This window comes from Myotis daubentonii, chromosome 12, assembly GCF_963259705.1.
Source record: "Myotis daubentonii chromosome 12, mMyoDau2.1, whole genome shotgun sequence".
NCBI classification, from domain to species: Eukaryota; Metazoa; Chordata; class Mammalia; order Chiroptera; family Vespertilionidae; genus Myotis; species Myotis daubentonii.
Window position 1 is genome coordinate 36487725 of NC_081851.1, and position 14944 is coordinate 36502668.

The following is a 14944-nucleotide window of genomic DNA, read 5'->3' on the forward strand; positions in this document are numbered from 1 at the left end:
ACTGACTTGCTAGCAGAAACGATACTAGCTCAGAGGCTCAGGAACATCAGGGCTGAGATCTTCATCATTCTCTTGCCCTTTTCCTCAAGATTACACGATAGCTGCTAGAATTCTAGCCATCACATGACTTTGACAGCTACAAGAAGGAAGGGCGAGGCAAAAGGGCTTCTGCAGGAATTTCTACTTTCAAATCATTTGCCTTCCTTATATGACAAAATGTAAATATTCTAACTTTTTATCTGGTCAAAGATACTTTATTAAGGTAGAAGGGATCATGGATAATGAATTAGGTAAGTAACATATTCTGTAAATAGGTTTTTCAGTGGAGGTGGCATCTTTTTCTATCACCAGTTTCTGGTGCTCTGAAAATGTTCTGAACTTGTGTAGTCAGTGTAAATGGTCAATTTCTAGCATGCCCTATTACAGAGATCATTCCATTCTTTTTCTGACTTTGCTCAAGGGACTATACCTCTAACATTTTATTATATTCCACCAGTTTCTTTCCAACCATAACTTTATCTCATATTTTTAAGATTTGTAGGTTCTGTTTAGATAAGGAAGAAGTTAGATGGCAGAAAGTAGGTGAGGGCATCACTAGGAAAAGGGAGAATCTTGTTCTAACTTAGAAGTTAGGAGTAGCAAAGTATAGAGGAAGAGCTGCCTTTCTCTCTACTACACAGGACCCAGGGTCTCTGAGAACAGGGCATACATGGTAGAGGACTTTCTTGTTTAATGTCCCATACTCTGAATTCTAGGATGGTTTTTCTTAATTCAGCTGCTGTCTCCTACTTAGGATAATTTTATCTCCGGTTTCATCAATACTGGTTTTAGCATTATTGCGGCTTTTCATCTTGTTGGGGGTCTTTACTATTGGGAATGTTTGTGAAAGGCTATATTGAGGGGCTGTTAGCCAGACAACCTTTATTCAGTGGGTATTTCTTTTAATCGCCATTTGGTTCCATTACCTTTTAATGAGTTCTTTAATAACAAGTTCCTTAATGAACAAGGCAGTCTTTCAGTTTCCTCTTTTCTAATTATTAACGTACTTTGGTGCTTTCACACACATTCACTATGATGAAAAGTTTCCTCTTTCGTGGCTCCTGTAGGACATTCAGGAGGGAAAAGATGGGGATGGGGAGAATATGCCACCTTTCCTTGAAATCAAAATGGTTTACAGTTATTTGTCCTCACAAACTGAGACTGACTGAAATATTCATATTTTGTGCTCAATTTCCTGCAACATGATTCACTCAGTAGATTTCTAGGTGTATGGAAGTTGAGTTCAGCTCACATTAAAATTTGCATGTTGAATGTTTCTATAAGCACTTTTTAAGAAATGTGGAACGCAAATAAATTTTCATTAAAAATTTCCTTGAACTATAGGCAGTACTACTCAAAAAGACAGGAATATTTTGTAATAAAGTACCTATCATTCATTGAGCCCCTACTATTGCCAGATACTGTATAGGGTTCTTTATTATATCATCTCTTTAACTCTACAATTTCTACAGTGTTGCTGACATTATCTTCATTTCATTGATGAGAAAGCTGAGACTAACCAATATTAGACAACTTTCATAAAGGTCACATAAGTGATAGGGCCTGATTTGAACCTAAGTTAATATGAACCAAATCCTTGCTCTTTCTCTATGTATCTCTTCCACTCTGTCTCACCTTGTTTTCACTACTACATTCCATAAAATTGACATTAGGGTTCATTAATCTCACTGTTCTTCCATAGTGAGATTAATTAGAGGGCTAATCAGACACTTGTAAAGAAGATCTTAAATTATTTCGCTCAGAGAAACCTAAGGTTTTAAATATTCTGAAATGGAGCTTTTGTTTTGGCAGCAAATAATGAACCGAAGCACCTACAGGATATGTCAGCTCAAAACAGCAAAAAAGGAACTCAGGTTAATGAGGTGTTTAGGGGGGGAGAAATGGTCTTATTTAGGGTATTGACCAGTGAGAAGCAGAGTAACATGTTGTATGTGGAAGTTAAAAGCGACTGGCTGGCAGACAGGCAGGCGTCTGTACCATTGTGTTTTGTAAACTCTCTCCTATGGCTATGGTGTGTTTTCTCCAAGCCCACTTAATTTTTTATGAGGTTTGTAAAGGTCTTGAATAAACAATTGAGATTATAGAGGTTTTCCTGGAAGCTTTGGTTAATATTTTAATATGTTCTGCTTTGTCACATTATTAAATAACTTATTGGAAAGTTTGAAAGAGAGGGTTTATTTTTATTTTCCTATTTTTCCCTTTTTTAATAGTAGTTAAATATCAAAATTGGGTATAGATTTTAGCTGATTCCCTCCCTTTTTATTTTAACTTTATACCTCTGCAGGTCACCCTTGTATTGGGATCCAACATCTGGGAGGCCTCCACTTAAAATGCACTTCAATTGGAATTACAGTTTAGTGGGTATATCTTGAAACTAAGCCAGTGACTGTAATTTATGTAGTAAGAGAGGGCTGGAGAAAGGGAGAGGGAATTGGATAAGGTAAGAAAAAACAGGAACTAGTAGAACTTTGAAAATTAACTCATCATGACCTTTTGCTTATTAATATTTGAATCTGATTATTTGGCATCTTGGTTGTAGTCTGGTGAAATGTCCAGCATGGCAAAAACGGAATACCTTCAAAGACATTTCTGTGTTAATGAGATGACTTGATGAAGTTAACCTTTAACCTCAATAGGAGCTGAGGAAAGAGAAAGGAAGAGTTTTTATTTCTTATTTGAGGTCTTATTCTGTGGTGGTTTGTGTAGTAGTGATTGTTATTATTTGTAGAGTACTTTATATTACCTCAAATTATAAGCCACTTAAAATTATTTCCATGATGTTGTTGTCAATTTGTAATGAAGTTCTACTATTTTTTTGTGAAGCCTTCTCTGACTATTTTGGCCTCATAACCTTTTCTTCTAAAATCATATAGTGCTTAGAGTTTATTCTGCTCAATTTAGCACTTAATTGCATGCTCTCCTTGATTTGTTTTAGAACAGGAAGTACACTTTCTACTTTTTTGCATGACAGAATTTTTGGTGTAAAGGAAGAAAATCATAAGACTAGAATAGGGATAAATGGTTAGCAAATATTATGCACTCATAAAGTACTTACATTTTAAGCAAATATATGCAACATTTTTTAACTGTTTTCCATATTCTGGACCATAGGAATATTCTAATAAGACATTTACTGAATACTTAATGTAAACCAGGTAACTATGGAATTATAAGGTAGGAAATGCTTCATAGGAATTATTTCTACTTAGCCATTATAACAATCTATTTTATAGATGATGAAACCAAGACAAAGGTTAAAATGGTCTGGGATATTATATTTACTATGTATATTGGTTTTCATTAAACCACATACCTGTAATTTCTCTGTATACCTTTATATATTTTTCTTTTTCTTTTTTTTCTGACAGTTTTGGTCTATAAAACTAGAACATACAAGTTATGGTATCTGCTGTGGTGGTATTGTTTTGTAATATACTAATTAGTTGGCTATATCCTTTACCCTTTATTATGAATTTTAGTTAGAAAGACACATATATGTATGCATTTTTTAAAATAATGCACAATGTTGGCCAAGCTGATAATGGAAATTAAGACAAGTGCGTATAAAATTATTGACCAGGGAGAATTTCCTTAAATGGTTATTATATTTTTTTCTAGTTTGATACAAATTTGTCAATTAAAGGGATTTTGGGGGAGGGGTTCTAGTTGTGAAGCCATAGTATCAGGTTTATCCTCTAGTGTAAACAATTCTGAAAACTGGACAAAATATAAAATCAAAGTATTATCTAAAAAAGGAAGAGATTATTACTTGGAATGTCTATAAGAATAGATAGGTATTAGAGGAATAGTATACCAAAAAGAAAGAAAGACAGAACCCCCCAAAATATCTGTATAAAATTCCCTTTCATCCTTAACTAATTTCTCTGCTATATATGAATAGGGCACACACTCTGGGTCTTTAGAAGGCAACAGCCACTGGAATATGGTCAAGTATTCTAGAAATTGCACAGCCAAAAACATTGAGAATTGAACCTATGGTGAGACTTTTTCATTTAAATATCAGTAAAGACATTTACAGGGATTATAGACAAAGTCTTAAGAGTAAGGCAAAGCTGAATAGAACAACTGTAACTTTAAAAACAAGCCTGACAAAATAAAGGGGATCCACTAATAATTTAATTGCCTGGATGAACAAACTTAAAACTCTATTCAGGAAGATAAGATCATCAAAAGCCTCTATAACATCTTATCTGCAATGTATGGCATATAAAACAGAGTTTCTTAACATGCTAATATGCAAGAAAAACTGACCTATAATTAAAAGTTAAAATAGTCATAGTAGATCATTAGATAATTTAGATATTTATGGGAGCAAGTGAAGATTTAAAAATAACTATGATTAATATGTTAAAGAAAACTGGAAAGAACGGACAAAATACAAAAAATAATTATTTGAATAGATATTAAGAATAAAATATATATTCTAGAATAGCAAAATGTACAATTTGTAATAAAGAGCTCATTAGGTGAAATTTTAAGCAAAAGTTAGGTTAGTGAACTCAATGACAGGTCTGTAGAAAATATCTAAACTTAAACACACATTGAGGGGAAAAAAGAATAAAATGGTTTTCATTTAAAAAAATGGAATAAAGCATAAAAGAGATAGAACACAGATGAAACATAAGTATAACATATAAGTACTTGAAGTCCCAGAAGAAGAAGAGAGAATGAGAATGGTACAGAAGCACTTCTTTAAAAAAATAATGCCTGGGAATTTTCCATATCTGAGGAAATGCATCAATCCACATTTTCTGGAAGCTCAGCAAGTCTATGCAGGAGAAATACTAGTACAAAGAAAATTATACCTAGGCATATGAATATCAAATATAAAGAAACATCTTAAAAACAGCTGTAGAACAAAAACACATTCAAGGCAAAACAATAAGAATGATGGATGATTCTCATAGAAAAAATGAAGGCCAGAGAACAATAGAATGAAACTTAAAATCCCAAAAGTAAGAGAAAACTGTCAATATACAATTCAGTACCCAGCAAAAAAATATCTTTCCAAAATAAAGGTGAGATGCTCTCTGCTGACCATGTTGCAATAATTGGTACCAGAAACTCTTGACAATAAACATTTGAAGTGACAAAATAAATGGAATAACTTTTTCAGATACTGGATAGCAGGCAGTGTAGGACAGTGATCTCTGAAAGAAGGGAAACACGTGAAACATTGCCCCAGCAATTTGCCTACAGGTACTTTGCAAACTGTGGTACAGGGAGGGTACCCAAAGTAACCCAAGCACAGCAGGAGAGTATTGTTGAATTAAGAAGACAAAGATTGGCCCTAGCTGGTTTGGCTCAGTGAATAGAGCATCAGCCTGTGGACTGAAGGGTCCTGGGTTCGATTCCAACTAAGGGCACATGCCTGGGTTGCGGGCTTAATCCCCAGTAGGGGGCATGCAAGAAGCAGCCGATCAATGATTCTCTCTCATCATTGATGTTTCTATCTCTGTCGCCCTCTCCCTTCCTCTCTGAAATCAATAAAAAAATATTTTTTAAATAGGAAGAAGACAAAGGTTGAAGTTTAGGGAATAAGTCGCTGATATTTGTAAGGAAGTAGTTTTGAGGTAATTTGAGGAATAGCACCAGATATCTGCATTGGGATCCCTTCAGGCTTTGGCTGTATACTAAGTTGTTCATGTGTAGGGAAAATTCATGATGTCAGGCAAAAAATAAATGCTAGGGTACAGAAGCTGAGCACATTTGCCAGAAGTCACACAAGGCAGGGAGATGTTATAAATTTAACCTGTAAGAAGGGAAAGACCCCACTGAATTCCTGAAGCATTTAGTAGAACTACCAGAAGAATAGGTAGTAGTTGGTCTAAAGCTACATTTGTAGTAGGTCTAAAGTAACTATAGAGAATAGGTTATTCTAATCCCTACATAAAAGAGTAGACCTACAAACCTTAAAACTGCAAAAGAAACCAAGCTGTTTGCCATAACAGAAATCAACTCTCTTTAAAGAAATTCAACAAAATAGAGACATTCAGCAACCTAGCATTCACAGTATCTAGTGTTAAAAATTTACTAGATGTGACAAGAAACAGGACAATGTGATCCATAACAAGGAATATCATCAGTTCATAAACAAGTTACCCAAGTGACATAGGTGACAGAATTAGCAGGTAAATGCTTTTAAAATGCTCATATACCCACACATGCACAATAGGTTCAAAATTTAAAGGTACATACAAATTTAAGGAAAGAAGTAGAAGTTATAAAAAATTAATCAGTCCTGGCTGATGCGGCTCAGTGGTTGGAGCATCGGCCCACCCACCAAAGGGTCGTGGGTTCAATTCCGGTCAAGGACACGTACTTGGGTTGCAGGTTTGATCCAAGGCTCCAGCTGGGGCATGGGCAGAAGGCACCCAATCAATGTGTCTCTTGCACGTCGATGTCTCTCTCTCTCTCTCTCTCTCTCTCTCTCTCTCTCTCTCTCTCTCTCTCTGCATCCTCAGGTGAAGATTTAAAGAAATAAATAAAATGGAACTTCCAAAAACAAAAGTATCAGAAATGAAAAACATGCTGAATTGGATTAGTAGCAAAAATTAGCCACTTTAGAAAATAAGACTGGAAAATTTAAAAGACTATTCAGTTAAAACTATACAACCTAAATGCAGAAAGAGAAACCAAGGGGAGAAATTTTTACAGAGTGTCAATTATACGTGGGGAGTAGCAAGCAGTGTCCTGCACTTGGTGCTCCTGGTTCTCAGGCTTTCAGACTCAGGCTGAAAGCCACACCATTAGCTCTCTGGTTCTCGTGTCTTCGAACTACACACACCTTTAGAGCAGTGGTTCTCAACCTTCCTGATGCCGCGACCCTTTAATACAGTTCCTCATGTTGTGGTGACCCCAATTTCATTGTTACAAATTGAACATAATTAAAGCATAGTAATTAATTACAAAAACAATATGTAATTGTATATGTGTTTTCCAATGGTCTTAGGCGAGCCCTGTGAAAGGGTCGTTCGACTCCCAATGGGGTCGCGACCCACAGGTTGAGAACCACTGCTCTAGAGGAAGATAAAATTTGACACAGTGAAATGTGAGCAGAAGAGTGTTACTTAGGAAGCAAAAGCAAAAGAGAAAGTTGGTGTGAAAGGATAGCTCTCCTTCACGGAATAGTACCTGGCCCTCCTTCCATGTTTCTTGAAACCTTCTAGGTTATCCGGAGAAGGAGACATTGGGCCTTGGCCATTTGTAGTCAGTTAGATAAAATCCTTGTTCCTCTGGGACTCAGGATCTGATCCCATTGGGTTGACAGAGAGCTGTGGTGGGGGTCCATTTTAAACCCCTAGTGTGAACTGAACCATCTTTTGATGCTTCCTTAGATGAGTAAGGAAGAGAAAAGCCTCTCGCTCAGTACCCTGGCCTTTCACTTGTGTGATTTTTATCTTCTTGTCCTCCCCATTTCCTTACCCCAAGTCTCAGAGCAACAGACACTACCACAAAGCCCTTGACTGGGAGGCAGGATCAAATGATTGTTAAGAGTTTTTTTGGAAAGTCTGACAGGGCTGGATTCACATCTTAGCTCCACCACTGAGAATATACAGTAAAATAATCCTATTTCTCTGTCCTTATCTGCAAATTGAGTATTAAATACCTCATGGTGTTCTTGTGAGAATTATATGAGAAGATATTTTCAAAACATTTGGCACATTCTCAATGCTCAGCCAACAGAAGCAGCCTCCCTGATGGTGGAGGAGATGAGTGATATTGATGATGCTCTCCGAGGCTTCACCTCCACTCCCTTGCATGTAGTACTATGATGTACATAGTAATGGAAAGTAATGCATATTGAGCTTTCTATAATTCTTTGAAGGAGTTTGTAAGATTTCTACACATTTGTTTTAGTTGTGTTCAGTTGTATCTTTGTATAAGAAATAATGGATGATATCTCCCTTTTTGTAAAAGAAAATTGGGTGCTCCCTGGTCCATTGAAATATATGGAAAAAACACCTAAAAGGACCCCATAGTGAGAATCTGGAATTTTTGTGAATTTTTACTAGACCTACATTACTCTATGACCTACCTAGTTTATAGTAGGAACAAACTAAATCTCCAAAATCAAAAGAATGGACAATATATTGTCATATACTGTAGAATAATTAAAGGAATAAACTACAAACACATGCATTACACTGAAAAAACTTTACATTACAATATTGAACCAAAAAATCATGTTGCAAAAGGACATGCCATATATGATTATGGAAAGTTTTAAAATACATAAAATAATACAGTATATTATTTTTGTTATATGTATACTTATAATAGTATTTTTAAAATACAAATGGTATGCCTAACAACAATAATGGTCACCTGTGGGGAGAGGGAGGAAAATGATTAAGGAGGTCACACAGGGGCTAAGCTATATTTGTAATGTTTAATGGATACATGAGTGTTCATCTTGTAATTTTATATATCTTTCCACATGACTGAATTACTCCATAATTTCAGAAAAGGATTCGCTAAGTTGAGAATTCCGACTTTTAAAGATACATATCATCCTGGTTTTCAGAATAGATATTGATGGTAAGTAACAGATAAATAACAGGAAAAAAATGGATATATGCCTGGAAAAAAAATGGATATATTTTCTATGAGGTATGACCTAGACCTAGACTAAGATGTCATTCACTAAATATAAAGTGTTTGAATACTTTAAAGAAGATAGTAAGATATTTTCAATATCATATTTAAAAATTAGCTTATAATTAATGTTAATAAACTTCAGTGTTCATTTTTTAAGAAAACAAAATTTATCCTTTTAATTATTTCTTTCAATAAACCTTTTTATTAATTGATTTTAGAGAGAGAGAAGAAGGGGGGACAAGACAGAGAGAGAGAGGGAGAGAGAGAAATATTGATTTGTTGTTCCACTTATTTATGCATTTGTTGGTTGCTTTTTGTATGTGCTCTGACTGGAAATTGAATCCACAACCTTGGTGTATCAGGATGATGTTCTAACCAAGTGAGCTATCTGGCCAGGACCTACATTTTCTTTTAATTTAAATTCTTTATTGTTTAAAGTATTACATAAGTTTCCTTTTCCCCCCCATTCACCTCTCCCTGGCTACCCCCACCCCCGAGCATGTGCCCTCAACCACCCCCCCCCCCCGCCATCTTTATCCATTGGGTTTTGCTCATATACATGCATACAAGTCCTTTGGTTGATCTCTTACCCCCTCGCCCACCACCTTCCCTCATAGGTTGGACAGTCTATTTGATGCTTCTATGACTCTGGTTCTATTTTGGTTTCTCAGTTTATATTGTTCATTATATTCCACAAATCAGTGAGATCATGTGATATTTTTCTTTCTTTGACTGGCTTATTTCGCTTAGCATAATGTTCTGCAGTTCCATACATGCTGTTGCAAATGGTAAGAATTCCTTCTTTTTTACAGCAGCATAGTATTCCATTGTGTAGATGTACCATAGTTTTTGAATCCACTCATCTGCTGATGGGCAGTTAGGCTGTTTCCAAATCTTAGCTATTATAAATTGTGCTGCTATGAACATAGGAGAGCATATATCCTTTCTGATTGGTGTTTCTGTTTTCTTGGGATATATTCCTAGAAGTGGGATTACTGGGTCAAATGGGAGTTCCATTTTTAACTTTTTGATATTGTTTTCCACAGTGGCTGCACCAGTCTTCATTCCCACCAGCAGCGCATGAGGGTTCCTTTTTCTTTATATTCTCTCCAGCACTTGTCGTTCGTTGATTTGTTGATGATAGCCATTCTGACAGGTGTGAGATGAGACCTCATTGTTGTTTTGATTTGCATCTCTTGGATGATTAGTGACTTTGAGCAGGTTTTCATGTCTCTCAGCCTTCTGTATGTCCTCTTTTGAAAAGTGCCTATTTAGGTCCTTTGCCCATGTTTTGATTGGATTGTTTATCTTCCTTTTGTTAAGTTGTATGAATTCCCTATAAATTTTGGCATAAACCCTTATCAGAGATAACATGGCAAATATGTTCTCCCATGCAGTGGGCTTTCTTGTTTTGTTGATGGTTTCTTTCGCCGTGCTTTTTATTTTGTTTTTTAAGAACTGTGATTGATACAGAAGGGACTGTTTAAAATTTTTTTCTGTGTTGAAAAATTTCTTCTTGGTTTCATTAAGATTTTGAATATTGTTTATCTGTTGTTGATTTAGAAAAAAAGTGCTTCCTGAATAAATAGCTGGGCTTTCTGAATTTTAACATAGTGTCATAGCTACATGCCTGGTCATGATGATGCTACTATTTAAGATGATTGCCATCAGGTACTATTAAGTCCAGTATTATTTGAATGTTAAGGGTATTATGATGAAGAAAACAAAGACATTCCCAATGGAAAAATAAATGGTTTTAATGTTGTTATAATTTTACTTTAATCCATTAAAATTATGATTTACATTTTTGTATTTCAGGGAAAGGTGGCTCAAACAGCATGTATGTCAGCTTGCAAGCATTTAGCTACATCCTTGATGCAACTTTTACTGGAAGCTGAAGTAAGGCAGCTCACCTTGGGAGCATTACAGCAGTTCAACCTGGATGTCAGAGAATGTGAACGTAAGACAGTGAACATTCTTTTGCTTGCTTGTTTTGCCTGCATACTCACTTCTATAAAAAGAAATTTAAGTCTATTGTGTCTTTGTTCCTGACGATGTCAAAGAATACCTAGATGACAGAAATAAGTTATAGGATGTCTAGAAATAGAGTCTATCAGCAAGCTAACTCGAGCACCCAAAAGTGCCTAGGCCCATAGGTAGAGCACAAAAGATCCCTGGCTACACGGGAGGTTGCAGTCTAAAGGGGGCTATATGGACACCAAAGAAAACCTGATTAGTTCAGGCTTCAAGAGAAGGCAGTTCCCAGGCATTTCCTTTTTTATGTTTTATTTTAAAGCTATTTTTACATCCTATTTGCAAACCCTTAGTTTACAGGACAAATGCTGTGTGTATTTATCAGTCAGAAATGCTTTCTAGTACAGGTAGAAACAAAACCTTTGACAGAGTGGTTTAAACAAATAGGTTTACTTTTTTCTCAGAGGCAGTAAGTTACTGAATTGATTTAGTTGCTCAGTGCTGTCACTAAGGACCCAGGCTCTTTTGTACCTTCTCCTCTCTCATACTTAGAGTGTGGTCTTTTCCTCCTCTGTGTTATATTTAGAAGAGACAGGAAAAAGAGGCCTGTCTCACTTATTCCTTTTCCCAAGAAAATAAAAAGAGATACCTAACAGACCTACCTCTGTGTCTCATTGGTCAGAATACAGTTGTATGGCCACCTCCATCACTAAGGGAGACTGGGAGTTTGAGTATCTGTCAAGGTGAGAGGGGCGTGTCATCATTGGCACAGTTGATTCATCATGAGTCATTCACTTTGTATTAAACACAAAATAAAGCATTGGTTAGGAAGGAAGAAGGAAGGAATGAAGAGTGTTGTGGTGTTCATTGCTCTGTCAGTGAAAAATGAAAATGAACTGAAATGATCTGATTCAAAATGATTTTTCTGATTCTAAGAAAATTAAAATAGTGGAAAATTCTCTGAGTATGCTAATACTTCTGCCACATCCTTTTAATTTTACTACTTATTGTTTTTCCTTGGTTAACTTCGATGACTAAAAATTAAGGTTTTATTTATTGGCTATGTTATTTTAAATAAGACTTCCAGTTCCAGCCATCACCAAGTAACAGGTATCAAAGTCACCCTTCTTAGATAAACAACTGTAAAACTGGATAAAATGTGTGAAGCAACTCTTCATGCATTGGGCAGCAGACAGCACAAGGCTGTGATCCTTTAGAGAGGGGAGGTGCACAAGGTAATCTTGTCATTCACTCTCATTTTCTGCCCGGGCACTATCCAAACAGCAACACATGAAAGTAGGTCCCAAGTAGAAAGCAGTGTTTTACACAGATAAATGGAAATTGGTGGATAGGGCTGGTGATGCAGCTGGGATTTGTGGGGCAAGCGACTAGAGAATAGGGAATTGTTTAGAGAAGGAGCTCCAGAAATCTGCATTAGAGAGCCTGTGAGTCTTTGGTCAAAAACTAACTTGCTATGTGCAGGGTAAAACTTTCTGAGGTTTGGCAGAGAATAGCTACTGAGGATCTGCTAGCTCAATAGTAATGCCAGAGGTTAGAGAGTGCTAGGAGACGCTAGAATTCTGACTCACCAGAGTGGAGAGACCAGCTGATTATCTTGTATATTCAGTGAGACCCCAGAAGGTTAGACCTTAAGAGTATACTACTCAGGCTCTAGAATGAGAGCTAATCTTGATCCACCATAACAAAGCCTAATAATAAGACTCGACAAGATAGGGATAATCTGCCAATACAATAACTGCCTGCCAAAACAAAACTCAATAGTCTTTGAACAGAAACAAACACACAAAAATTCAGACTGTCAACCTCATAGTAGCCACAATTTCACAGCAATAAAAGGCTATAATTTGACATGCAAAGAAGCAAGAAAATGTGATTCATAACAGAATAAAAAACAGGCAATAAAAATAGATCCATTGAGAACACAAATGTTGAAAATAGCAGACAGGCCCGTTAGGAATCTGAATAGAAATATATTCAATAACTTAAAGAAAAAGATGGACATAACGCATGATTGTTGCTGAAATATTTTTAGGTTTGGTGAAAAGTATTAATCTACTGACTCAACAAATCTTTAGCAGGAGAAACACAAAGTCACACCCAGAGTACATTACAGTCAGATTTATAACAAACAAACAAAAAAAGAAAAGAAAGAAAAAAATGATAAAAAAGAAAATCTTAAAAGTAGACAAAAAAGAAAAGATACATTAATAATGGAGACCAATAATAAGAATTACTGCTTACTTCTTATCAAAAACAGCGCAAACTACAAGGCACTAGAAGATCTTTAAAGTACTGAAAGAAAATAAAAGCCTATCAATCTAAAACTCTTTATCTGGAAAAAATATTCTCCAGAAAATTCGTCACCAAAGGTCTGCACCACAGATCTACAGTGCAATTACATTGTTCAAAGATGTCAACAACAGTATCTCCTTTCCCACATCTTTTTCTAGAATCTTGGCACTTCCTTATTAAGAAATTGCATTTGCCTGGTTGGTGCTGCTCAGTGGTTGAGCATCAACCTATGAACCAGGACATCACGATTCTATTCCTGGTCAGGGCACATGCCTAGATTGTGGGCTTGAATTCCGGTCAGGGGAAGATGCAGGAGGCAGCTGATCAATGATTCTCTCACATCATTGATGTTTCTATCTCTCTCTCCCTCTCCCTTCCACTCTGTGAAATCAATAAAAACATATTTTTTTAAAAAATGACATCTAATTCCCCTTCCTTTGAATCTGGGAAAGCTTGTGATTTTATTTTATCCAACAGCACGTGGCAGAAGTGGCCTTGTGACTTCTGTTGCTAGGTCATAAAAGACAATGCGGCCTCCATCTTCTTAATTAGCTGCTGGATGAGAAGTGTAACTACCCTAAGGCCTCCATGCTGTGAGGAAACTCAAACCAGCTCATGTGAAGAGACCACACGTAGAAGGCCTGATGCCTAACATTTTACATTTTATGTTGTTGGTGCTATATTTTGTTATACTCCTTTAACTAGTATTAGATTTTGTTCTGACTTGCATTTACATTACTTGAAATTGGTTGGATCCTTTTGAGACTTACTTTTAGGTTTATAGTGGGTCCAGAGCATCCTTTTGTCTATGTCTTATTTAAACCCAAATCGAAAGTAATGTCCTTTCCAGAATTCTAACCCATCCCTAGGAACCTAGAGGTTTTTCAACTCTGGCTGGTGGGAACACCAAGTGTGCCCAGCTCTATAGGAGCTCCATGACTTATTCTGCATATTCATTTATGGTGGGTCTTTCCCCAGCCTTGGGTAGTCTCTTCCCATGCATGCACACATTAGTACTCTGCCGAACACTCAGTGGCACACTTCTCCAGTTTTTATGAGTGCTCTCTTTTGCGACCTCTTTCACTCTGGTAGTTGGCCCTGCAAATACTAGTTGCCTTGGCATTCTGGACTATGATCTCTGACTTTTCAACTCAGAGTACTTTGCTTCCTTTAGGTTCCCTCCCTTTTCAGGCTTTGCATAATGGCTTGGAAACTCCCTCTAGTTATGCTCACCTCAAATGCTTTCCTTTTTCAAGAATCACAGTCCTGCATTGACTGTTGCCTAATATCTAAAACCATTCTTTCAGATACGTTATCCAGTTTTACAGGTTGTTGTGTGTGTTTTTTTTCACAGTGGGAGATGAGTCCTCTATTACTCCATTATGACTGGTAACAGAATAAATGAACATCTTTTCAAGTTCTTTTTAATTTTTATTTTTCATAGAAATAATACCTGCTCTTCATAGAAAATTTTGAGGGAAAAAGAAAATAAAAGCCACCATAATCTCATTATTCAGAAATAAGTACAATTCCAGGGATTGTATCCAGACATGATAATCTAGCAGCCACAGAATTCTTTCAAGAATTCACCCATCAGATTCCATGCATCTGGTTAGCCAAGATGGTTTTACATGCCTCTGTCTTAACCAATTGTTTGCTAGGAGAATAAAAACTTGATTAGCTGGACTAATAAATATTGATTCTTTTAAAATACATAGATTTTTATTGATTTCAGAGAGGAAGGGAGAGGGAGAGAGTGATAGAAACATCAGTGATGGAGGGAATTACTGATCAGCTGCCTCCTGCACACCCCCTACAGGGGATTGAGCCAAAACCTGGGCATATGCCCTGACCAGGAATCAAACTGCGATTTCCTGGTTCATAGGTCGATGCTCAACCACTGAGCAACACTGGCCGGGCAAGATTGATTCTGGATGTTGAGTTTTAAGTCACTGTTGTCTGAGTTTTGATGAAA

The 14944-nt window shown here is 36.4% G+C and overlaps 1 protein-coding gene across 5 annotated transcripts in view; it reads left to right on the forward strand.

Annotated features, from left to right (window-relative positions):
* The window catches only part of EXOC6B (exocyst complex component 6B), a 555911-nt gene that overhangs the window by 393825 nt on the left and 147142 nt on the right, over nucleotides 1–14944 (forward strand). For all 5 annotated transcript variants that reach the window (XM_059659432.1, XM_059659431.1, XM_059659433.1 and 2 more), the window contains one exon: nucleotides 10501–10642. In XM_059659432.1, the coding sequence (XP_059515415.1) occupies nucleotides 10501–10642 (142 nt within the window). The remainder of the gene's footprint in view (nucleotides 1–10500; nucleotides 10643–14944) is intronic.